The following is a 26,574-nucleotide window of genomic DNA, read 5'->3' as shown; positions in this document are numbered from 1 at the left end:
GAGGGAGGAAAGTAGGAAGGAAAAACTAACTGTGGGGTAGAAAGATGGCCCAGTAGTTAAGAGCACTGGCTCTTCCAGAGGCTCCAGGCTCAATTCCCAACACCCACATGGTGTCTTGCAACTCTGTAACTGCCATTCTAGGGGATCCAATGACTCTCTTTTCTAGATTTTGTGGGTACCAGGCACACACACAGTACACAGAAATGCATGCAGGCAAAACACCCATACACATAAAAATAAATAATAAATATTTTACAGTTTTTGTTACTATTGATTCTATTGTTTATATATATTCTAAGCTGAGTAGGGCAGTACAAAATGATGTTTAATAACAGATGAAATCATAGCTCTTTTATTTCTGTCTAGTTTGCTTTCTAAAGGAAATTGTTGATGCCATTAGGTATTTTGTTGAATACCCATTAGGTATTTTATTTTCTCTAACTAATAGAGACAGTTTGTCATGTTTTAATTTTTAAATAAATATTGTATACATTAAGTATACTGTCTCATCTCTTTGAATAACCATGTGACTTAGTTACCTAATCTGTTAATGTAGTAAATTATACTAATAGATCTTATAATGTTAAGTAATCCTTATTTATTTATGAGATAAACATTTAATCATGTGTGCTTGATATGATAACATGCTTTTTGAGCTGAGCTTGCAGCTACTGTGATTAGTATTTTTTCTTCTGTGTTCATAGATGAGAAATGACATGATTTCCCTTTCTTAGGGAACCCTTATCTGATTTGAAAACACTTTGGGGAAATCTTTTGGGAAACTACCTTTCTTAAAAGTAAAGCTGATGCTTACAGGTCAAGCCTTGATACCTTGATTCCTTGATACCTGACAGTGGGAAGACAGTACAGGAGTTGTCTAAGAAGGTGGGATTCTAGGCATGTGTCTCTTATGCTTACATCTAAACTGACGCTGCTCAAGTGACAGCAACACCAGCAACAAGTGACACACAAAGTTGTGTGTATCTTGTTGAAAGGGTGTCAACAAAGAACCTGTTTTTAAAACAGGCTTGTCCTTTTAACTTTGTTATTGTTGTGGCATGGTTTTGTGGTGAGGAGTTCAAAAAAGGCCACTATAAATCAAAGAAGAGAACTACATACAGATTTGTCCAGGGTCAAGACATTTGTTCACCCTTTATCTGAGTGTAAGAAGTCCTGAAAAGCCTCCCGGTGAGCCTAGAATCTGTAGATGTCCCCGTGTACTTTCATAGATAGTTACAGACCCTGTTCTTGTATTTGCACACTGAATCCATGTGTGCCAGGAGCAAGCTCTATTAGAAACACTAAGCATGGCTTGCTAGTGAACAGAGACATTCCTCATTGTTCAGTTGAGTGGAACTAACAGGCTCAGCATTTCTGAATTTGTCTCAGTCCTTTAATCATAGTGGGGAGAGTCCTACCTCCTACTTATATGAAAAGAGTCCCTACTGTTGGAAACCTTCAAATTGATTTAACCTAAATCTGTAACTGGAAAAGTGAATAACCAAAAAAATATGTGTCTAGGATTTTAATTTTAATTGGTATAGGGTTTATAAGAAGGAAGCAAGTTGATTATTCTCCACTAGGGAATTTGTTGAGTTAACAGGTGACTGCATAAGATGGAACAGCACTTACCCACTAAGATGGACGTAGCTGACCTGTGCATCTTCAAATGCAAAGACTTTGAAGACACAGTTCTTATTTCTAAAAAATGCATGTATCCACCTAGCATCACACTAGCTTATGGTTGGCTAGCTTTCCCTTTTCTTCTGTTTGGTATTTAGCCTGTCCCCGTGTGCTAGCCTGTTAAAATGGAGTTCTCTCCTCTGCTTTTTAAATATATTCCTTGTAAAGGATAAAAACACAATAACTTAGGATAATAATTAAATATTAAAATTTAGGCCTTCGGTTTTTTTCTGTGAGTAGATTTCTAGGCTATCAGATAAGAGATTTCTAAATACTATTATATGCTTTTAAATATATCCCCAAATTTGATATTGCTTTCTTCTTTTAAGCATTTGAAACCCTTCGAAGACTTTGCGAAGGTTTAGAGGTAGACCCTTTAAATGCATTCTACACATTAGTTTAATTTTCTTTCCCCCCTTTCTTCCCATCTCCCAGCAGCAGCATGTGTCCCCTACAGAGAAACAAGGCTCTGGCACACCTTAAGGATGTGTGCATGGCAGAAGCAACACAGGAGTGACCCTTACGGAAACCTTTCTAAAGAGACCTTTCCTGATACCTTCAGAAAGTTCCATGACCTCCTTCCCAAGCCCCAAACCCCAGTTAGCATGGTGGCTACCAATGAAACTGTACTTGAGCACATAAAAGTGGGGCGATGGGAGGTACAGTTCTTGAGTGAGATAAGACTCTATTTAACACACACTCTCTCTCTCTCTCTCTCTCTCTCTCTCTCTCTCTTTAAGGAGCAGGATCTAAAATTCCCTCTCACTATCAAGATCAAGTCAGAAACTCAGAAATGCCAGATCCCTTCTAGACTCCACTTTCCATGAAGAGCTTTTTGCATTCTTGACCACTTGAGTAATATGGCCAGGGTCCCTTAATTTCCCTGAGGACAGGTGACCTCTTTAAAGTGTCCACTCTGCCAAACCCTCTCTCTTGCTCTAAGCCTCCACTGGTGGTATTTTCAGCAGCCAGTCTTTGCAGCCTCTGTCTTTCTGTCTACATTGTCACACTTGGCACTGAAGCTGCTAATGGAAGGTTTGTTCCTGCCTCTTCATGTGTTAACACCCACACCAGATTCCAAATAGGGCCCTCATGTTTGTGTTCTCCATGAAGTATGTTTGGATGTTGGCTGAGAACATGGGAATTAGATTGTCTGTGTGCACACTCCAACTGCACAGCTTGTTGGCTGCCTTTAGGGACATTATTTTTGACATTGAAATTTCATCCTTTTTCAAAGTAATACAGGTACATATTTTTTAAGTTTATATGACACCATGCATTTACTAAAAAATATAGTTCTCTCTCTATCCCACCTTTACTTCCTACTATCCCAAAACAACCTTTAACTTGACCATTTAGTCTTATATAAATCCATATAAATAACATTCTGGAATGCTTTTCGATTGATTCTCCCATTTGTTGTATTATAAAGTGACTTCCTATTGTATAATGAACCCTTCGATCTCCAGCTCATTCCTGCTCTTGATGAGCTTCATAACACATGGATTATATTTCCTTCCTTGTATGGCTTCCTGTCTAATGGCCATCTCATTTTTTCCACTGTAGATCTTATTACTCAGCCCCAGATCATCCTAAAACCATAAGTGGTTTCTGTGTTTGTCATGTTTAGGTTTTGAATATGTTGAGTCCCATGTGTTATTTGTCTCTGTGAAACCTTTTAGACCGTTCTCCTTGTCCACAGTGGTCTCAAAATTTACGACTTCATGCTTTCTTGCTGTTTTCCATTCCTTGTTCTGGACTCCCTGTTTACTTTTTTCTGTGAGTTTTGCTGCTGTTTTTATTGTTTATCCTTTAAAAATAGCTTCTATTTTCTCTTTGCAAAATTCTTATTAACTGGATATTATGTATGATGTGTAAAAGTGTTGATGTATGTATGTTTGTGGTGGCAGTTTTATGTCAATTTTGATGTAAGCTGGAGTTATCTGAAAGAAGAAAACCTTAATTAAGAAATTGCCTCCATAAAATCAGGCTGTAGGCAAGTCTGTAGGACATTTTCTTTCTTTCTTTTTTTTTTTTTTTTTTTTTTTTTCTTTTTAAGACAGGGTTTCTCTGCAGCCCTGGCTGTCCTGGAACTAGCTCTGTAGACCAGGCTGGCCTTAAGCTCACAGAGATCCACCTGCCTCTGCCTCTGGGATTAAAGGCATGTGAGGCATGTGCTACCACCACTCATGGGACATTTTTTTTAATGATTGATAGGGAAGGGCCTGGCTCATTGTGGATGCTACCACCCCTAGCCTGGTGGCCCTGGGTTCTATTATATATTGAAACAAGGTCTGTCTCTCTTGTGAATCTAGACTTCCCTGCGTAGTTAGTTTACTACAGAGATCTGTCTTTGTCTCCCGAAGGCTGGGAGTGCAGATAGGCCACTACGCCTGCCTGGGATTTACATGGGTGCTGGATATCTAAAGTCTGTTCCTCCCACTTTCATAGCAGACATTTTACCTGCTGAGCAGTCTCTGCAGCCTGGATGTCAATACTTCTAGATCAACCTTTCAGTGTCTCTTATCTTTTTCTTGTGTGTGTGTGTGTGTGTGTGTGTTCTATCTATACTACTTCCTGAGAAATCTCTTTCGCTTTTTTTGAAACTGTCTTTTTGAATTCTCCATTTCTATGAGCTCCTTACTTTGCTCCATATGTACATATCTATATGAAGTAAAATGAGTGTATTTTTAAACTCTGCAGACATTAATTATAGACCGTTATAGATCTTTGGAAATTTTTTTTATTCCTTCATTGATTTTGTTTCATGTGAGTTTCATTTTTGCTTTGCTCTCTTCCACATTAGATGTTCACTAAAGGCTACCTGTTGATGCATAGTTAAGACTGGAACACTAAACTGCTCAGCACACTGAGAAGGCTGACAGTGAGGGGTGGACACTGAGTGTGGGCTCCCCTGTAGAGTGACCAGAGACAAGCATTTTCACTGGCAGACCCTTACCCTCAAACACCACACCTGGACCTCTCGTCTCTTGAACATCTCAGTTTCCCTGGAGAATCAGCCAACCTCTGGCTCTGGGGAGAGTAGACACCTGCAGGGATCTAGCCTGGTTTCATATGCAGATTTATTTTAGAATGATTCAATCTGCTAATTTTCTTGGTATTTGTCCATGTGCTGTTACACCTCTGAAATCTTATTAACTGTTATTGTTTATCCTCTACTCTTCTTGCTTTTATGAATCTATACATTTTATTTCTTTTCTGTCATGTTAGATTCAGAGAAAACAAATAATTTTGCTACATTTTCTAGACAAGTCATTTAACCTCTCCATCTCAGTTTACTCACCAAAGAAATGAAAAGAAATAGTAGTCCTTACCTCACAGGACCAATATTAACTCCAAAAATCCATTCATGACTTAACACCGCTTGACACACAGCATGCATTAAGAAATAGTAGTACACCCCGATAATCCCAGCACTTGGCAGACTGAGGCAAGGAGACTCTTGAGTTCAAGTGCAATCTGGCATACATAGCAAGAGTCTGTGTGTGTGGGGGGGGGGGGGGTGGCGGGACTTAGCAGTATGACTTAGCAGTTAAAAGTGGTTGCCTCAAAAGCCTGATGACCTGAATTCAGTTCCCAAATCGCAGAGTAGGAGGAGAGAACCAAGAACTGACTCCCAAAAGTTGTCTCCAGAACCCCATATGCATGTATGCACTCACACATCATAAATACATAACCAATAATAATACTTTAAGAGAACTAGTAGTTGCATTCCTAGCAGTAGTAGCAGTAATAAATTATAGATTTGATGTATTGTCATCTAAATGAGCTGACTGCATTTGTAAGCATCACTTTCACAGTCGGCGAAACAGGCTAAAAAAATAGCCTTTTCCCTCATGGCCTTGAGGAAAAATGCTGATATTCAGGGAGATGGGGGTTGAGGGGGAGATGACCTTATCTTGATATCATGATACATTTTTTTAATGACATTAGTCAAAACACGTGCTTTGCATAGAATTGGAAATGAGTTCCAGATCACTAAGCTGTAAAAATCTTAACTGACAATGAAATTTTTATCATACACACACACACACACACACACACACACACACACACACACACCCCATACACAGTCTCATCATGAACGCTGGCTGACCTAAAATTTGCCATGTAGATCAGGGTGGCCTTGCACTCACAGAGTCTAACTGTTTCTGCCTCCCGAGTGCTGGGGTTAAAGGTATGCACCACCATACCTGGCTCTCTTAATATTTTGAATTTATAGTGGTTTTACTAAATAAATTATATTTCCCTGCTGTGAACTCAGTAAACTTGAAATACAGTTAATTATTATTAATAAACTTAGAGACTTAATTCTTTCATTATGTCAGCTGACATTAAATATTGATGGTATGATCAGTGGTCTCTGAGCTTTTGGCCTATATCACAAACAAGCAATATCAAAATCTATATGAGTTCTCTTGAGCTACACTGAGAACCTGAGAATGATAAAATGGGAAATGGGATGGATCTGATATATGCTTCCATCATTTTTATAAGCATTATACTTCTTAAGTCTTGACTTGAAATGTAGTCCTTTATAGAAATGTTTGTTTATACAGGAATCAAAACACACATATTAAACACATGCCCACTCAGTGGAGCACTGAGTTAGAAAATGTTAGATTGGTGTTAGTCATGTCTGGCTTCATGGAAAGAGAGAAATATAACTGAGAAATCAAGCCCCTCGACCTTTGACTCATCCAAGAAAACACCTTACCTTAGTGGCAGTTCTTTAGGTGTCCACCTTTGGACATCTGTGTTCAGTGAGAGTCATTTGATGACCAAAACAAGCAGAGAAGAGGTGAAGGCACAGAGAATTGGAAACACATTTTACATGTGCACACCCACAGAATAACCCATTAAAGGAAGATAGCATATTTTGAAGATGGAAGAGAGAGTTCCTACAGTCTCTTGTCTTTGTCTTAAGAAATTGATGTTGTCATTTAATCTTAAAGTCACGGCTAGGTCTGTTACTTTATTCTACTTTCTTAGGTGTAGGCCAGCACCAGAGAGTCTCCATGTTGTGAAATATAAGAATCCAGAACGTGAGGCTCTGCGTGCCAACTGATAAACAAGTCAAGAATCAAATCCAGGACACTAGATAGAAGGCTTCCTGAGGGCAGCGTGCTACCTCATGTGGCCCGCCGCTAGCTCAGTCTTTTGCATATAGTTTACAGAACAAGTCGATGGTTAGATTTTTAGAGAGCTACAAACTTGGTTCAGTAGAACAAACTCAGAAAGAAACGATCTTTAAGATGAAGAAATTCTTTCAGAATCTCTCTGTAGCCCTTTACCTATGCATCTGTTTTCTCCCTTGGTTTTTAAAGCCGACAACTAGTCCACACTTTGACAGCTGTCAGAAGATCTAGCACAGATTCAGATTCTGGACCCATGAAAACCTACTAGGTGTTGGACAAAAGGTGATGGTTGTGAATACCCTCTGTCTCACAGCAGGCCTGGCCCGGTGGGGCCCAGCAGATCCTGCTTCCCCCAGCCTGGCAGCAGCTGACTGGCGTGGCCACCCACACATCGGTGCAGCATGCGGCTGTGATCCCCGAGACCATGGCAGGCACTCAGCAACTGGCCGACTGGAGGTAAACAGGAAATCCTTCTGGGTGGAGAGTGTTTCTGGGATAGGAGTGTGTGTTCCACTGACAGAGAACATCATGTGAGCTATGGCCACAGTGTAATGGGAGGTTATTTAAACAATATACTGGGACACCAGAATTTCAGCTTGATTTGCAGTTAGCTGCTACTTTCTACCCAAAACTCAGTGACATCTTTTAAACACTAGTGTAATTTACCAGATCTGGCTGGTTTTTACCTCAGAATTAAGTTCCTTTCAGAAGGCAAACATTCATCACCAGTGAAGGAAAACAGAAGAGAGTCCCCAAAGCCCTAAGCAATTCTAGAAAGTGTTCTCATAAAGTCTTGAGACATAGGTGCCTGTCTGTCTGAGCTCCCCAGAGAAAGCTTGACAGACAAGATGTTTTTGGAAGGATGAACTCTAGCATGTTTATTAAGTGTGTCTCTTCAGCCTGTCTTATGAATGAGAGTTCACCTTCCACAGACCCCAGGGATTGCTGCTAGCACCCTGCATCTGTTTCCAAAAGTGTCCATGCAGTTTACCAGCATCCTCCTGAATGCCCTGCTCTGCTGTGTTCATGTGCACTTGTCACTTGCCCTCTGGCCCTCATGATAGCCCTCAAACTATCCCAAGCTCTGTGGACCCTTTGGGCTTTCCTCCTTTTGCAGAAAGTACTTCCTGCTAGCCTATGATAGTCTGAATACCACCCCAAGAGCTTCCCTAGTTCTTTTTCTGAATATAGAGTTGTTGGTTTCAGTGTGGTAGTGCGTATTTGAAGTCTTAGCACATAGGCTGAGGCAGGAGGCTCACCAGTTTGAGGCCAGCCTGAGTTCCATAGTGACACTGTCTAAATAAACAAGTAACTCACTCTCAGGAAAGGGTAGGCAGGTGGCTAAGTCCACTGAATCTTGTCTCTACTGCACGGTTCTCCCTTGTGTAAAACTACTTTCTGACCAGTAACAGGAGGAAGAGTACAGAGCTGTCCCCACAGCTGCACTGTGCATTCAATGGAAGTACTTTGAAACCAAGCAAAACTGGTTTCCACTCTAAGCTCTGTAAAACCTGAGGCGGGTTATTTAACTTTTATGGCCTCAGTTTCTTTCTCAATAAAGTAGGATCATGATGCTTAGCTGACAGGATTGTAGGGTGGGAGTTGAGGGGTGTCAATTAAAATTGAACACAGAGCACTTGGCCTATCTTTAACACATAGCTTAGCAGTGCTTGACCATAGCAGAATGAGTAATCTTGGCACCCTCCCTTCACCCACTCATGACGGCTCACACTCCAGTATTGCCTTTCTTCCTGAAGCTCATTAGGAGCAGCAGCCAAGTGGAAAGCTATCTGACCAGCTGTAGGGTTCCCCTCCCCCTCTTCTTCTCCGGAAAAACACCACCAGCACCAAGGTATCTCTTCCTTTGTCATTAGGCAGTTAGAGCAAACTTCCACCTCAGCAGTATTCATGTACTTATGCATATTTTCTTATTCTGCCTTCTTCTACCTCTCTTCCTCTCTTAGCTGGTAATCCCCATGTCTTCCCAGTCTCTGTCTTTCATTGTGGGCCAAAGAACATCCATAACCATGGCTAAAAAACAAAAGAGGCGCACCAGTGCTGCCCTCCTTTCGAACAGAAAGGGCCCAATAAACTGCAAAAAGAGGCCACCTATTTCCAGAGGCCATATACATGTCTAAAGACTATCAAAATCACAAAATAGACAAAATGTTTGTCTATTCATCCTTTCAAGTTACAAAGATGGAATTTTGTTGTTTTGTTTTTTTTTTTTAAGTTCAAATGAATGCTTCTTTAGCTTTTAATTTTATGTGTTAAATGGGCTTTATGGACAAATCTTTGAATTAATCACCACTTTAAACGTTTCTGTTGGAAAACAAGGCTTTCAGCACCATCCAGCCTAGATGGTAAGACTTTTAAGATGTAACCCATTTCCAGGATGCAGGCTGCCAGCATATTTCTTTCGGCTTGTGTATGACGCTTATTAATTTTGGTTTCGTGCAAACTCTATACACGTCTAGTCACCCTTCAGTTAATCCAATTGTTCATTCAGCAAGCGTGTAATTAACTGATCAGCTGCTGCGTGCCTGAGCATTGTGTTAGCTGCTGAGGGAATTCAAAAGAACACTAATGATTCCTAACGCCAGAAACATATGGCTACCAGTCACTAAAGTTTGTTTTTCACATTAACTACAATTTCCTCATTAATAAAATGGTATTTCTAAGACATCCTGCCTACCTCACAAAGCAGAATAAAAGAACCCATTGAAATTGCTTTGTAAATTCTAAAACAAAATGTGCGTATTATTGTTCAGCATAATCACCTGTTTAGGGACTTTAAAGGTTGGCAGAGCTATTATCCCATCTCCCTAGAACTTAAAAATTCTGAATCTACACACTTGACATTCTTTCCCCTTGAAAGTCTTGGTTGTCACTCATCAACCAGCTTGATTCCTCCTAGTTCCTCAACACATGGCTTCCATTGTACAGTTCTAGGAAGCCCACGTGTTGAACTCACCAGGCGAGGCTCCTCTCTTCAGCCACCTCATGGCATAGTGAGATAACTAATGTGGTCAGCCTTTACCTGGGGAAGAAGTTTCGTCTTATTAAATAGTTACACTTCTAGTAAATCACTAAGGGGCCTTGTGTTCTCTTTTTTTCTTTCAGGAATACACATGCTCATGGAAGCCATTACAATCCCATCATGCAGCAGCCTGCACTCTTAACTGGACATGTGACCCTTCCAGCAGCCCAGCCCTTAAATGTGGGTGTAGCCCACGTGATGAGGCAGCAACCAACCAGCACCACCTCCTCCAGAAAGAGTAAGCAACACCAGTCATCTGTGAGGTAGGTAATGAGAGCCTTGGTGGCCAGAAACACCAGAAGATTGAAATGCTGATCACCGCTGGGGAGTAGGGATTGCCAGGGCACTGCCCTGGCATGGTGTGGGGAGCAGCTCTTCCTACTAACTGGGGAAAATCTATAGCACATGGAACACTCAAGGGTTTTCTGAAAGCGCTCTCTGGGCTCTGTGCAAATGCAACCCTGCCTCCTGACTCTTTCTAGGTCCTGTCCCTCTGGCACTCAAAAGTAGAGGTCTAGAGTCATGGTGTGCCTAATATTTTGAGTGCTTTAGTCCTTTTTATTAAAGAAAAAGTAATAAAGTACAGTAAGGAAGTTTTGTTTGAGGCCACCAGGATGGGTACAAAGAAGCTACAGAGGGTGAAAAGAGTTGTCTCAGCTCTGCATAGCATGGACAATGAGAATTTGCAGCCAGGGAGTAGTGTCTAGGTCATGTAGGTAAAATAATACATAGGAGACAACAGAAAATGGAGGACTTTGGCTAAACCATCCTAACAGGATTCTCTGCAAGTTACTAAGCCATCACCTAAGGGACAGTGGAGGATGAGGAATCTGTTCAGATATTAAGTCTAGTCTGATATCAAGAGATGGGAGAGTGGCCTCTGGCTAAAATGAGTTAGCAAGGTTCTTAGCTAAAACTAGATTTTATAAAGAAGTGCACAGTTGAATTTAGGAGGAGATTCAAAGCCTGACTAAAGTTAGCTACACAATCTCTGTCATCTTTTCTAGAAAGAACAGGTCTCTGAAGTTTCTATTTGATTACAAATTATCAAGATATCTTTTTCAAAAACACTTAAAATGTGCTTTCTTTGAGATTTGAGGTGAGAAATATAACTCATTAATTTCAAAATAAGCTCTATAGCTAGCGAGATAGATCTAGACCATGAAACTACAGAATTTCTCTCACATGAACACATTTGTCTAATTGCTTAAATATAAGTTTGGTGACTCCCAAATACTTAACAGTGGACTGCTAATCCTTCCCATGTTCCTGAACTCTTAAGCCATCAAGATTGACACAAGGCCCCGTGTTACACATCACATCACTTTAATAAAGGCAAACAGAGATAAATTAGCAGTACCAGGAACTGGCCATGAAGAAAGGAATTTCTGGGAAGGAGCATGAATGGAAGGTGGTGAAAAAGTTCCATATCTGGGGTGTGGGTGGAATTTGTAACTATTTATTAGTCAGTAACTCATCAAACACTTCATAAGGGAGAAATTGCTGTATATAGTATCAACTATATAGTTCAGTAAGCCTGACTTTTTTAAAAAGAGGTTTCTAGGCTCCACTCTAAAAACAAACAATAAGAGCAAAGACCACAACCTATAGCTAATCAGATAGATTTAGATCATGCAAATACAGAATTGCTCCCACAATACCCAAATGACAGTGATTTAGATGCACGTATTTGTTTTTTTGGGGTAGATTGAACAAAAGAAACTGATATAAGATATATAAGATATAAGATGTCTAGTTGTTCTAACTTGCTTTTCTGTTTCTGTGATTTAAAAAAAAAAAAAAAAAAAAAAAGACTCTGGCCAAAAACAACTTAGGAAGCAAAGAGTTTATTCACCTTACAGATCAAAGTCCACCCAGGAAAGCCAAAGCAGGAACTAAAGCAGAGGCCATGAATGACCATGGCTTACTACAGGCTTTCTCCCAGGCCCATGCTTGATGACCTTTCTTATACAGTGCAGGCCCTCCTGCCTAGGGATGGCCTCCTCCACAGCCCCCTTAAGTCAATTAGCAATCAAGAAAATTCCCCACAGACATGCCCACAGGCCAATCTGATGGACACAGTTTTTCTGAGGTTCCTCTTCACAGGTGTGTCTAGTTTATCCAAACACTAGTGATTTTTTTTTTTCTTCTTCCAAGTGCTAGAAGTTAGATCTGCCTTGTTTCATTCTTATTCAAAAATTAATTCAAGGACTAACATCCCTCATACTTTCTTCTTAGGATATTTCTGATAACATGAGGAAAATCTGCTTAGATCGGTGGCAGCTCCTCAGTGCTTTTGTGTGGCAGTCCTGTGATAACATACCAATGTCATTGGGAGGCAGCAGAAGCCACTGCCTTGATTTCTTTGCTCCATCAAGCTCAGCCAACTGCCCTGCTAGAATGCTGATCAGGCAGAGCTGAGCTTAGCATTCTTGTGGCTATCCTGCTGAGTAGGCCTAGTCAGAACCCGTTGCCCCAGGACCAGTTCAGCGTGTGTGTGTGTGTGTGTGTGTGTGTGTGTGTGTGTGTGTGTGTCCGTGTCCTCCCCCATCTCCCAGCTTCCCACCACCCAGCTGCTTCATGTGGACACACTATGTGTGCAGGGCAAAATCAGTATTGCCACACAATGCAAATCCTGTCTTTCCTTCACTTTGTTGTTTTTTGAGTCAGGGTCTCACTTTGCATCCCTGCCTGACCTGGAACTCATCATGTAGCTGAGTCTTGGCTTCAGATTCACAGAGGTCCACTTGCCTCTGCCCCAGAGTACAGGATTAAAGGCCACCACATATGATACATTCCCTTCTTTTAAAGACCAGTCTCCAGCAACACTGTGGGAAACCACACAGAAGGCTATCTCTGTAAGGCAGCAGACATGCTTTTTCTTTAACAGTAAGTTAAAGTGCTGGAACTGTAAACACTGTAACACACCATAACAAATAGAAAAGAGAACGATCTTACCAGAAAACCTTGCTACCCACTCTAGAGGAGTTTACTAAGGTAGCTATGTCAAAAAACAATTTCACTTTTACTAAGTTATTTTTATTTTACTTCCACTTCTTCACTTAGAAGGTATAGACTCTAAGGACATAGCAGGGCTAAAGACTTGACTTTGATCTTCACTGCATGGGTACTAGCCAGGATGCACAAAGGCTTTGATGGGAAGAAAAGAAGGTAATTATGAAAACTTAATATAGAATTTCAAGTCAATCAATCTAAATTGAAAAGCCCCTTTTCCTGGACTAGAGAGATGGCTCACTGGTTAAGAGCCCAGAGCCCAGAGAGGTCTCAGCTCAAGTCCTAACCTCAGGTCCTGACATCCCCCGGTGGCTAACTGAAGGGCTCTAGAGGCACGACATTTTCTGTCACAGATGGAGGCCAACTGGCCTGAGCTTCAGGTTTTTTTTTTTTTTTTTTTTCTGTGGAGATTTGGTAAAGTTGGTGGGTTTTGGAAGTTGGGTCCCTTGGATGGAGATGTAGGGCCTGACTTTCTTTTGTAAGTATGTGTTGTTTTGTCATTACAGAAATGTCTCCACCTGTGAGGTGACCTCTTCGCAGGCTGTCAGCTCCCCTCAGCGATCCAAGCGTGTCAAGGAGAACACTCCCCCACGGTGTGCCATGGTGCACAGCAGCCCAGCCTGCGGCACCTCAGTCACTTGTGGGTGGGGTGATGTGGCCTCTAGCACCACCAGGGAGCGACAGCGGCAGACGATTGTCATCCCCGACACCCCCAGCCCCACAGTCAGTGTCATCACCATCAGCAGTGACACAGATGAGGAAGAAGAACAGAAACATGCCCCCACCAGGTGAGGCTGTGCATTCAGACTCTCAGGAAGGAGCAGAGGGCATGCTTCGTGCTAAAGCCAGGGATCAGAGCCATTCTCCAGGAAACATGGTGATCATTCCCTGCTGATCCCTAATTTTCATTTGCCATGTTCTTGGATCCTAAACTTATTTTGTGAGAGTGGCAAACAAGTTTGCCATAATTGTTCAAAACCAAAATAATTTTCAGTGATTTTGGCCTTAGAAATAGTTATAGTTCCTAAACATTTGGTAACATGAGACTATACACACTGGGCTTCCAATCCCAGTTTATTTTAACACATATAAGCTTAAAAATTGCTGCCTCTGGCTATTGAATTTATTTCCAGTTGGTCAAAATATCTCTCTAACATTGCCTTAGCTAACTTAGAATTTGAATCGTCCAATTAATCAGAAATTTCCCTATGTCTGATTAGCCCAATCCTTCAAACTTCCAGTTGGCTCTTCACCCAGAGAGCACTACTGTTTATTTCAAAGTAGCAATAATTCATTTACTCTGTGTGTGCTTCCTGGGTGGAGGGAAGAAATATTTATTATGTTTGCAAGGCTGTTAACTCTGGCCCCAGAGCCTCTTTTCTAAACTCTGCAGCCAGACTCCGGAAACATGTGCTACCAGCTCAGGTGGCCCAGGCAGGTGCACAGGAACGTTCTGTGCTCCAGGGGCCCTAGGCCTCCCAGAATCCAGTCCTACAACCACACCCCACCAGTACCTCTGAATTAGGAATGAGGCCAGGGAAGGGGCCTGCCACCTTAAGCCAGAACTTCCGATCATCATTGTACTTCCCACAATTGGGTGCAAGGTTCCATGTTCACAATTAGGCCCAAATTGTTGGTTGCTGATTAGATACAATGCTGCTAATTATTAATCACAAATGTTTTTGATGAGATAATAAATTTTCATCTTGCAGTCATTACAAAAGTTCAGCTAAACTGACTACAGCGCTTTCCCCATAGTGGTTCCCACAGGGTGCAACCCTTCCACCTCCCAGGTGAAATTTAGTAGTCTGAGTTTCACTGATAGAACTAGTACGTGTCCTCAGTAATGTGTCCTTCTTCCTGTTAAATGGCTCAGTGTGATCATCAGTGTAGTTTGATAATACACTGTTGTGTTTCTGTTCCTGCCATTTACTAGGCATCTGAGAGGACATAGGGTTGGTGAGACCAGGCACATGTTTTTATTCCATAGTAATTACACACCATCTGCTTCTTCCAAGACTGGCTTCACTTTCCTTTGTGAGTAGAGCCCCAAATGAGTTAGTGTTCCATCCTCCCAAGCCTGAGAATCCTAAGGGCTTACTCTTCTTCCAGAGAGGAATGTTCTTCCTACCCCAGACTGGCCCCTGGCTTGGAGAAGCCTGTACATAAAGCGCTGGCATAAGAAAAGCTAAGCAGCCTTGAGCACAGCTGGAGAAATGCAAAAGCAATTTAAAGACCTAGCTGTCAACTAGATTGCAATGTCATTTTTGATGTCTTCGATCGGAACTGACACCAACTCTGAACATGAGTACTGGAGAGAATTGAATAGAGGGTAGGAAGACAGGAAGATGAGTGCCGTCTCTCCAGCAGCCAGAGAACCAACAGGGCTGAAAGCAGAAGGCAAGTGGAACATACAACTGTTTCCCCCAGAGGAAGCATAACTCAAGTGTGTGGCAGCTTGTGAGAATTGTGCTGAAAATGCCTCCGAGGCTCAGAGGAAAGGTGGGCAGCCACATGGGAGGAACAACCACAAACTGAACCAGTGCCTTGATACAGTAAAATAGGGACTGCCAGCCTTCCTCACAACAGGGAGGAGACGCTGCAGACTGAAGCCACAGAGTGATGGTGACGGGCCTCAGCTACCCGCTGTGGTGACGGGAGCTTGCCGAGAAAGATGCAGTAGAGATATATTCTGCAGAGGTGAATGACTGATGCCTTAAAAAAATGGCTCAGTACCCAAGCAGATAGAAAAATCTACCTGAAGAAGCAACAGCCAGTAGCTCTTATTCATAGAGAAACCATTGTATAATTGTATCAGTAATTGTGACGATATTTAACAATGATGAAGTAAGGAAGTTACAATTTTACTTGTTCCTGGAAATTGTAATTACCATAAAATTTAACACAGTGAATATTTGCTCCCCACCCCCATTATAAGATAATAGTAACCAAGTGTTGTACAAATAGAGGAGACCATCTCTCTCTTCTTGAGGCTTGCAGGTAATAAGCAAAATAAGATATGCACAGATCATTCTGACAAAGCAGAGCATCTCTTCCAGAGAACTAACAAAGTCTTAGGGAGTTGAGGGAAGAGAGTTGCAGATTTAAGTGAGATGACTGATGTGGCAGAACCTCAGCAGAGAGCAAACAGAATCATCACAGTAGCGAAACCTATCCGAGAGAACAAAGAATGTTGGCAGAAATGTGTTTGGGCATGGGAATGGGTTTTTTGAGGCATTTCCCTCAGATGGGGATGGAAGATTTGTCAGATGTAATAAGCAGATAATATCATTTGAATAAAATGTATGTACCATATTAAAATAAAGTTATGGGGACTGTGAGGTAGCTTAGTCGGAAAAGCACTTGCATTCCAAGCCTAAGGACCTGGATGTGAACCCCAGAACCCACACAAAAAAGTTGGGCATGGTAGTGCATGCTTGTCATCCCAGCTATGGGATTACAATGGCTGACTGACCTTTAGCCTACTTGCCAAGCTGCAGGCCAGAGAGAAAGCTTGTTCAAAAACAAGGCAGACTGTCCCCTGACCTATATGCCTAGGCACATACACACAACCACACAAAAATAAACAGCAAACAAACAAATGTATCTTCTCTCATACTAATAGCTAAAATTCACATAACATCAGGAGGAGTACTTTCATCTGCAGGCCTTGGCTTGTCATCCTTCTCTCACTAGGGGCAGTTTAAAAGTAATCCTCTGGGGCTGGCCTAGAGGCTAAAAGCACTGGCTGCTTTTCCAGAGGTCCTGAGTTCAATTCCCAGCAACCACGTAGTGGTTCCCAACCATCTATAATGAAATCTGGTGCCCTCTTCTGGCATGTAGGCAGAACACTGTATACGTAATGAATAAATCTTTAAAAAATAAAGTAATCCTCTTGGTTGGGGCAAAAGGGTTGTGGGGACAAAGCATTAAGACTGGCTGAAACCCTCATGTCTTATTTTCTTCAGCTAGGAAACTCTCCATGCAAACCACCCTATCTCCAAAGAAAACCACTGTTAACAAATGGGCCCTGCGGACACCAGAAGGGAGAGTTTGCCTCATTTTACATTTCCAGTGTTTGCTAGGCGCCTCTCTGGGGGGGGGGGGGGGGGGGGGGGGGGGGGCAGAAGGCTGTGCAGCAGAGTGATTAACACTGCAGGTGCTTTGACCTTGGCAAGCAAACAACTCAAGCCCTTTGTCTGCAGTTCCTTGTCTTTACCTTGTGGTCTTGCTATAAGGACTGAAGGAAGTAACACATATACAGCACTGTGAATGGTTGCTGATATGCATCCAGTGTGTGTCACCTACATTTGGTCATCAGTGTTGTAATGGAAGAGTGGGGGTTTTCTTTTGTTTTGTTTGTTTCACATAGAGCATTTATTCTGAAGTCAGGGGAGATAAAGGAGTCATGGAAAGTTTATTGGAGAAGATGAGTTTTGACCTTGGTCTTGAAGGATGAAATTGACTGAGATTAGCAAATAGAAATCAGAACCACATTCCAGACAGGATCCTGCAGGGATGGGGTCAGAGGCTTGCATCTGATCCTCTGGCTGTATTTTCTCCTTTGTGGCTCATTTCTATACTTCTTAGCTCCTTATTTCCTTTCATCATTTTAAAATGATGAAAATCATCTATTGCCATGACAACACAATGCAGTCATGAGCTCTTGCTGCTTTGCTTCTTATTCAGAAGTGGTGTCTGTCAAGGCCATTTGAGCAAATATTTCTCATTCCCTCCTATTGCTGTCTCTCCCACTTCCATTAACCGGCTCAGAATGGGATTGATAAACTGTCAATAATAATTAGAGACAGCGGTGGGATGAATCCCAGTAGTATTGACATGTCTGAGCCTGAAGAAATAGCAGCGGCAAGCTTACATGTATACTTGGTTTTTAAAGTGCGCCATTTAGCAGCTTCCCATTGTTCTAATCTGGGTAGTAGATTTACCTAGAGCACAGACAAGATTAGAAACAGAGCTTTCAAACTAATTCATCTTTCCCAAATCTGTCATATATAAATCCAAAAAGATACAACGTTAAGTTGTGCCATGCTTGTTAGGTCATGGGGCTTCCCAGCTACAGACAAAGGGAAGAGCCTCATAAAGAGTTTGGGGAGCTTTTCCCACCTCCTCCTTCGCAGATAACAAGACACTGACATGCACCATTCATTTCCTGCCAGGCTTCTAGCTCTCATACGACTCTGCCCAGAAAACCTTCCTTCAATGACAGGGTGCTAGTTCACGATGCAGTTCATCATGCCTTCAGAAAGTTCCAGTGGTTAGGAAAAATGCATCTGCGTTAAGATGGAGCTTCTTTACAATTTGCAAATCTGAGTTATGGATTCCAAATGGGCACAGTTTGAATTGTGGTCAGATTTGATTTGAAGCCAGATTACAGATTGGTAAAATTAGCACTGTGTGTGTGTGTGTGTGTGTGTGTGTTGCTACACTTTCTCACTGTCTAAATAGTTGATAGCTAAGGGGGGGGGAGGCTCAGTGGGAACTGGCCAGGACCAGGTTTCTGTGGAAGGTCCTCTCACTGAAGAGATTTGTTCCTCTTGACATGAATAGTAGACTGGATTTTATCTTGAACGTCTTTCATAGTAAATCTCTGCAGGATATTCAACATGGGCCCTTTCATACTGCAAGCAATCTCTCCCATCTCCTCTGGTGATTTCAGGGTGAGCGAGAGCTGGATGGATCGTGCAGGTTCCCCAGGGTCTCACCTGTAAAAGTACAGCAGAGCAAGAACTAGAACGCTGTTTTCAGGACACATTGGGAGCCAACCTACAGACCCCGCCTCTGCAGCAGAACATACCCCCATTTCTGGAACTTGTAAGAGGAACCACTGTGTCTGAATTATTTAGTCAGATACAAGTGACAGGGACAGAAGCCCTGAGGAAGAACAGAGCAGCATGCCTCCTGCATCCCCCTGGGAACTTGCCTGGAGTGAATGCTCCATCGCTGGTCCTGGGAGCACTTTGTGCCTATGCAGGTGGGAGGGAGACCCCAACAGCAGGACATCAAAGAGTTCTGCTCAGAGACCAGTGCTTCCTTTGACCACTCTCAACATAGAAAAGGTCCTTTCCCAGATCTCCACACTGGCTCCCACGTAGCCATTGCTTTTCCCTGCTTTTCAGGTTCAGGGACGTTTTCCTAGGAACTCACTCTCTAGTTCTTGGGACAGATCTCAGTTATGTGTCCCCCTGAGACCTGCTGAGGCAGTGTAAGCTTTTTACTGTGGATAAACCTATAGGCTTTTAAAAATTAGAAATAATTCATATGCTGTACAATTCACCAATTCGCTGTGTGTAGTTCCCTAGGGAGACTGCACATTAGTTTTTTAAATTATGGTCAAACATGAAACTTGCCATTTTAACCACTCTCGGGCACTGATTGATTGACACCATTATCTATTTCTAAAACTTTGCTATCATTCCAACTCAATATTCTATGCCCACTAAATAATTCTACATTTTTCTCTGTCTGCCCCCCCCCCCCCGTCCCCAGACCTCTGGTATCTATAATCTATTTTCTTTTTGTACGAGTTTTCCTGTTCTAGATATTTCATGTGTTGAATCATGCAAAATTTGTTTCTGGCTTAGTTTTTGTGATACCTTCACGGTGCAGAGCAGAACTTCACTCAGAAGGTTGGAGAGATGGCTGGACAGTTAAGAGCACATATGCCTTTTGGTAGAGCTAGGTTGTATTCCCAGAACCTGTTGTCAGGAGGCTCACAACACCTGTAACTCCAGTTCAAGGGCATCCTGACACCCCTGGCTGCTGCAGGCACCCATACACGGGTGTGCGCACACGCTCACGTGTGCACACACACACCACAAAGAACAATTTAAAAAATTAAGTTACTGTGAAGAGCTGTCAATATATGTGACCAGTTCGTTCCTCCCCTTGTTTTGTGTTCCTAGCAATTATCTGTATCTGGAACACTCAGGTGACATCCATCATTCTAACCGGTCATCGTGGAGCTTCTGTTTAACTTGTCCTGTTGTTATCCGGTCTCCCACTGAGCGTTCATCTTCTCGGGACAGAGCGTGTTTCTGTTCCTTTGTGTGGCTGTTCCCTGTGCACGACTGTAGACCTCCAAGATTCCAAACTAATGACTTGTCATTCTCTTTCCTATCAGTCTTCCGGCTTAGCACAGGCTACAGAAAAAACTTCTTCTGCACGTCCTTCCCTCATAAAATTCTTTGTGCCTGATAAGGTTTTGTGCAGAGCTGCTTTCCCCTGTTATGTAAGGTATCACAACTGATGAGAATACAATTTCAATATCCTTTATCCAAAAGGCTTGGGATGCCAGGCATGCTGGCACACGCCTTTAATCCCAGCACTCAGGAGGCAGAGGCAAGAGGATATATGAATTCAAGGACCACCTAGATAGTGGAGCCCTGTCTGTAATAAAACTTGGGACAGGGCCTGCACAGGTCTAAGCCAGATGGGGCCCCAGCACGGAGAGAGGAAGTGGACACAGCCCCTGTCCCTAACTCAGAAGGTCTTTCCGATTGGTGACCACTCAAGGAGAATGAGTTCTCCAGCAGAGTCTCACTGCATACACACCGCCCGTGCGCAGGCCCCAGGCCCACCACTACGTGGCCAGCACAAAACGCGTGCATTTTTGTTTCACACGGAGTTGTCTGGACGTTTCTACCTTACAGGTCATTTGCTTATATCTTATGGTTTCTGATTTTGTGTTTTTGCAGGATTTCTCTGTGTGTTGGCGTGTGTGTCTCTGCATCTACATTTGGCTCTCTTGTTTGTTTGTTTTTGATTTTTGTTTTTGGTTGCCTAGTGAGAGAGAAAGAAAAGGTATGAATTGAGGTAGGGAGGATCTGGAAGAAGCTGGGGAAGGAAAAACCATGATCAGAATATATTATATGAAAAAAAAACTATTTTCAATAAAAATTAAAATTATTTTTTAAAAATACTTGGAACCAAAAATGTTTTTAATTTCAAGTTTTCCACTGAACATATCCCCTGAAGGAAATTTTGCACATTTATTTTTAGTATGCCTGCTTTTTAACTATCAGGTCAGACGTGGGCTTTCCCACTTAGGACACCATGGCAGCAATCAAAATGTTTTCAATTTGGGGGCATTTGGGATTTTGGATTAGGGAAGTTCTTCCTATAAATGAGAGTTGATAGTTCATCTCATGAACTACTTAACATGTGTCATGTAGCATTATTTTCTCACTGAGTCCTGAGAACAGCTTCTGTTATTACTCATTATCATTGTCTAGACAACCAACCCCAACTCGGAAGTTAAGGCCATGTCATCAGTATATACTAATGTTAAACATCTGACCGGAAGTCCATGTTCTAACCCATAGACCCAGCTAGGGCCCTTCTCCCTTAACCAGCAAGAATAGGCTGTGTGGCCACTAGAGGAGTGGCCCAGCCCTGGCATCACTAGTGCTGGGTGTCAGGAGCAGGGGCCATGTTCCCCAGAGCTTTCACCTGACTGACTGCCCTTCCAGCCTCTGTAGGTCCACAGCCTTCTGACCTTCTGCTGGCCTTCTGCCTAGCTGCCCTTGAAAGTTCCCACTTCCACACTCTCCCTCGTCTTGGAAAGAAAGAGCCTGGCCTGTGTCTGTGGCATAAGGCAAACCTCCTGGGGCAGGAGGGCCATTGGGAACCCTATCAAATCCTATAAGTACTAGCATTTTCCCATATCAGATTAGCTGGAAAGTGGCCATTTTGCCTAGGCAATTGTTATTTCTTAAAAATAAATGATCAACGTACAAAAATAGATGAGCATCCATTTTTAAAACCTTGCATAATACGCAATAAGTTCCACATCTGTCATCCCAGCAGCCTGTCACCAAGCCACAGGCAGATGGAGCTGGTTCCCAGAGTAACCACAGAAGCACAAAGCTCTATGGAAAACAAGTGCTGGCCAAGAGCCATTCCAAGCTAGCTCTTCCCTGTCTCCAGGTAAAGTTCCAGTTAGAAATGAAGGCTAGGGGATGGGAGCCCTTCACTGGTGGCATCAGCACCCTGGAGACTTGCCTTTAGAGTTCAGGATTGTACTGTCTCCTGACATTGGCCAAGGGGGTAGGAACTCTGCAAGAAGGCCAGGCCATCCCTAAATATGGGTACCCAGGGGACCTGGATAGCCTAAACACAATCACCCAAATCAACTGTTTCTACTCCTCAACATTTCTGCATTGCTGCTGCTGAGATCTTCAGTGCCTCAGTCCCTCCAGCAACATCCTGAATCACTGCATACCACTTCCCTCCCTGCCTACTCTCTGCTGATTCTCACAGGCCCAGAGTCCAAACTCAGGGTCAGTTCCCTTCCAGCTTGGTCTTCCGTCTGCCTGGTTCATCCAGGTTGTGTTTCATTGCTCAGAGAGACTCCTGTTCTAGTGGTCAGAGGGGCTGCTACCCACCTCTATGGAATCCACCACACAGGCACAGCTTAGGTCACCTTTGGTTGTGTCATTCACTAGCTTCCAGAAGCATCAGTGTGCCCAGTGCCAGGCCCAGCCCCACTCTACCTGTCTTCCCGTGTACCCTGGCACAGGGCACAGCCAGGGTCCTTTCCCAGAACAGGCTCTCTGAACGGCTGATTTTCTTACCTCACAGCCAGCCCACAGTTCTAACTTCTCCCTTTAACTTTGCAGCACGGTCTCCAAGCAAAGAAAAAATGTCATCAGCTGTGTCACAGTCCACGATTCTCCCTACTCCGACTCCTCCAGCAACACCAGCCCCTACTCGGTGCAGCAGCGCACAGGGCACAACGGCACCAACACCTTGGACACCAAGGGGGGCCTAGAGAGTCACTGCACCGGCAACCCCCGCACCATTATCGTACCCCCACTGAAGACCCAGGCCAGTGAAGTGTTGGTAGAATGCGACAGCCTAGGGCCAGGTAACCTGGAACCACAGCAGGCCCATAGCGTTTCTCTGCTTCCCTTGTTTTCTGCTTTTACAAATGCTAGTACTGGTGAAACAGAACATATCTAATTCTCTCAGGTCATGGACATTGTACACACAATTTTGTTCAAACAGCCACAGTGGGATTCTGCCCATTAGAAAAGCATCGCATTCTACGTAGCACGTTTTCCTTTGAAAATGCTGAAAGCATGGGTGTCCTCGGGTGGCTCTGCTTCTGTCATGGCACACAAATAAACATGAAAGCACCCCAGTTTCTTACAGACTTGTTTGGACATTCCTGACCTCTTTATAGTGGCCCTATTGGTGGAGCAAGTGTCTGGTGAAGTAAGCACTTGCTCTGAACTTGCCATGAGGGGATCATGGGCCCGTTAGCAGGACTTTCCCTTGGGCAGAGATCTAAGCACATTTCTCGAAGCTTTGCTTAAAGAACTAACAATTCAGTGAGGCTAGGGCCCTAAACTGGGCTCTAGCAGAAAGCCGTTGAACTTAGCCTTTGAAGGCTGGGCAGTGGTTCACGATGGTCTTACTCCACAGCTTCTCCTCAGTGTCTCCTTCACTAATGCTCACACACAAGAATTGGGAGGCTAAGCCAAAAGAGTCCACATGGTCTGTTCTTCTGCCGCATGCTGTCATCAAGCACAGCCAGGCTAGGTAGCACCTGCATGATGCCAAGAAGGGACACACTGTCAAGATTTGTCTAGACATGAGATACTATTGTTCCTTGGTAGGGACCTCCTGTCTCTCACCTGACATGGCCACAAGGGATACCTGAAATTACCCTGGAAGATAAGGATTCTCTGGTGGTTACTACATTGCCAGGCCTAGAAGACACAGGCTGCTGAGGTGCTGCCACTCAAGGTGTGGACTGTGATTAAGATGAGAACTCAGGGACTTTTTCAGTTCCCTCCTGCAGCTTGCAATACCTTTCCAATGCTCGAAGCAAGCCTGTGACCAGGCCCCCCTTCTACTCCAAGCAACTCTGCCCAAAAGGAAATGGAGACAGGCTTAGGCTTCTTTCTTCCTCACCATCTGATTGAGGGTAGCCCGTGTGGGGTATGCGCCTCTAAGCACTCTCCCTGTGGCTTTACAGGTACCTCAGCTACTTTTTTCAGAAAATAGGCTAATTAAATACATCTGCCCTGCCCCCTCCCACTGCTGCTCATTTTCATGTCCCAGCTGCTCCCATGTGGAGATGATACAAGTTTCAAAGTCAGTTCTCTAGGGGTAAGAAGCAGAGTGTGGGGTCCACACTGCTGAGGCTGCTGAGCTGCTCAGTGAGGGGTCTAACATGGAATGTCTCCCATACAGACTCTCTCTAATGTAAGTAACCTTCATAGTTACTCTGCATTTATGATTTTCGAACAAAAGAACTGCAAGAGCACGTTGATGCAGAGTGGCCCAGGCCATGTGCTGGCTTCTCAGGATCCGGTGCTGCAGCTTGCCTGTGCTCTAAGCACATTTGCACGCACACACCGCAGGAATGGCCACAGAATTTACATTAGGATAGGCATGGCCCATTGCCACCTCACCCGCCTCTGCAGGAGAAATCAGTACCTGGATCTCTTGTCCCCTTCAGGACCAGGACCTTCCTACATCCAAGGCTTTTCCACTCTGACAGCTTGACCAGCTCCAGCCAGTCCTCATATCTCATCACCACAATAACGTAATAGGTAGAATACGAGGCTCTTTCTAAAATTGTCAGTTAGCCGACCCAAGCTGTAGATCCCGTGAACTGATCTTCTTCTAACGTCATCCCTACAAAGCTTCTTACTGTACAGTGTCATCTCTTCTAAGAATGAGACATAGACCTGTGTTTCAGTCAATTCCAGAAACTCAGTGTAGGAAATGAATCATTAACTATGAGACGCAATGTGAGAGTGCTCAGATCTACTTGGACTGGTGAAGATGAGGGGCTTATTGTCTTTCTTTCTTAAAGCATATTCTCTCCTCTTGGGCAGAGCCCTCCCCAGGCTTGTTCTTAGAGAATCAACGTCACCTTTGTGCATTTGTCTCATGCAGCCCATTTCCCAGCTGGCATTACGTTCCTGGCTAGACTGGCACCTGGTGGCTCTGGGGCAGTGGGAGGAAGGCTGTCCTTCTACCTCCACACCAAAGCCATTTTCTTCTCAATTCTTTTTTCTTTAGATATTAAGGAATAGAGTTAACGTGTTAACTGTGGCTTTTAAACCATACAGCACCAATAATGCAGTTAGTCCAGGGCTTCTTTTGTTCCTGCAGGCATTTGAACAATAGAACACACAGGATGTGTCTGGGACCTTCTCCCATACATGGTTGCCTAGGCTCTTGTGCAGGTCCTGAAGACATGCAGTGACTCTCCTCAAGACTGTGCCGCTTGCTGCTTGTCTGTTGTTGGCTCTCGGATACTGTTCAGTAAAGAGGCTATAGCTGATCCAGGTGTGGTGCTCTACCATACCATCACAGGAAAAGCAGAGACAGGAGGATTGCAACTTTGAGGGCAGGCTGCATTACATAATGAGACCCCACCAAAAATAAGAGGGGAGAGGGTTTTGGCCTGTACATTTAGGTACTCTTTTCTGCAAAGCGTCACTCTGACTATATTCAGGGGGTGAAGGTCTCACCCTGCCCAGCTGGACAGTTGAGGGCTATCTGCCAAACCATTAGCATCTTTCTGTAGCCTCTGCCTCTGCCTCTTGCATTTATGCTTTGTGATGCCTCCTCATTGCCACTATCATCCCATCTGTTCCTGGGTGGTACATGGTCGCAAAGCATAGCAGACAGCATGTCCGTGAGTGTATTGGTTAAAACAGCATGTTCTAAGAAACCTCTGGGCACCCTTGGCCAGGCACTCAGAGCCATCTGAAGTGGCTGTTGCCCCTCTTCAATCTCCTGTCCATCATCAGCACCAAGAATGTTACAGTGCAGACTCTCATGGCACCTCCAGCTGCAGGGCTGGAATCACATGGGCCAAAGTGTAGAGCTACGTCCTGGCTGGGCAGAAAGTCTCTCCATTGTCAGTAACATAGGAACAGTTGTTATGTTCAGTTCTCAGGCCATTCCCTGGGAGAGTTAGTCTCATCCTGCCTAGGGTCAGGAGAGCCGCAGGGTTATTTGTAGCTTCTGTTGTTCACCCTGGTTGTTTGTTAAGTCCAACCATTGGCATGATCACATCTGATCATCAGGCCTCCTTCCTTCCACATACCTCCCAGGTATTGCTGTAACACTTCCCCCAGAGGCCCAGTGTGGGGCCCAGCTTAGGCCTGTGCCTTTACCCTTGTTTCTCCTAGCTACCTCATTTGCAGCTCCAATCCACCATACAGCCAAGGGCCAGAGCCCAGCTGCCTCTTTAGAGTCAAGGTGAATGCCTAAACCTGGACAGTCTTAGGAACATGCCCTTCCTGCAAGGCTACTGTTTGGAAGGGGAAGGAAAACATCTTCTAGACAGCCAAGGATATGCCACTGACCTGTGACCTGTTCTTCCTCCCGCAGCAATCAATACCAGTCACCACTCAGCCTCCTTCAAGTCCAAGTCCTCCAGCACCGTGACCTCCACCAGTGGCCACTCTTCAGGGAGCTCATCAGGAGCCATCACCTACCGGCAGCAGCGGCCAGGCCCCCATTTCCAGCAGCAGCAGCCCCTCAATCTCAGCCAGGTAAACTCCAGAAGCCACAGTAGGCAGTGTCCTAAAGGGACTGATGGCTTATTCCTACCCTAGACCAACCCTGGAACAGGTGATATCTCTGGCTCACAGAGAACCAGCCCCAAAGTAGAGTGATAGGGTACTT

At 43.8% G+C, this 26,574-nt stretch overlaps 1 protein-coding gene across 4 annotated transcripts in view; it reads left to right on the top strand.

The window, feature by feature from the left end:
* Positions 1-26,574, top strand: part of Hipk2 (homeodomain interacting protein kinase 2) — a 195,209-nt gene that overhangs the window by 156,930 nt on the left and 11,705 nt on the right. For 2 of the 4 annotated variants that reach the window (XM_055602071.1, XM_055602069.1), the window contains exons 10-14: positions 7,159-7,298; positions 9,966-10,145; positions 13,404-13,685; positions 22,536-22,783; positions 26,278-26,441. In XM_055602071.1, the coding sequence (XP_055458046.1) occupies positions 7,159-7,298; positions 9,966-10,145; positions 13,404-13,685; positions 22,536-22,783; positions 26,278-26,441 (1,014 nt within the window). Of the gene's footprint in view, positions 1-7,155; positions 7,299-9,965; positions 10,146-13,403; positions 13,686-22,535; positions 22,784-26,277; positions 26,442-26,574 lie in introns of all 4 variants that reach the window. The other 2 variants (XM_055602068.1, XM_055602070.1) reach the window with 1 other exon arrangement.

This window comes from Psammomys obesus, unplaced genomic scaffold, assembly GCF_907164565.1.
Source record: "Psammomys obesus unplaced genomic scaffold, mPsaObe1.curated_primary_1811, whole genome shotgun sequence".
NCBI classification, from domain to species: Eukaryota; Metazoa; Chordata; class Mammalia; order Rodentia; family Muridae; genus Psammomys; species Psammomys obesus.
The sequence above is the reverse complement of the archived record's forward strand: the minus strand, read 5'-3'. Positions and strand labels throughout refer to the sequence as shown.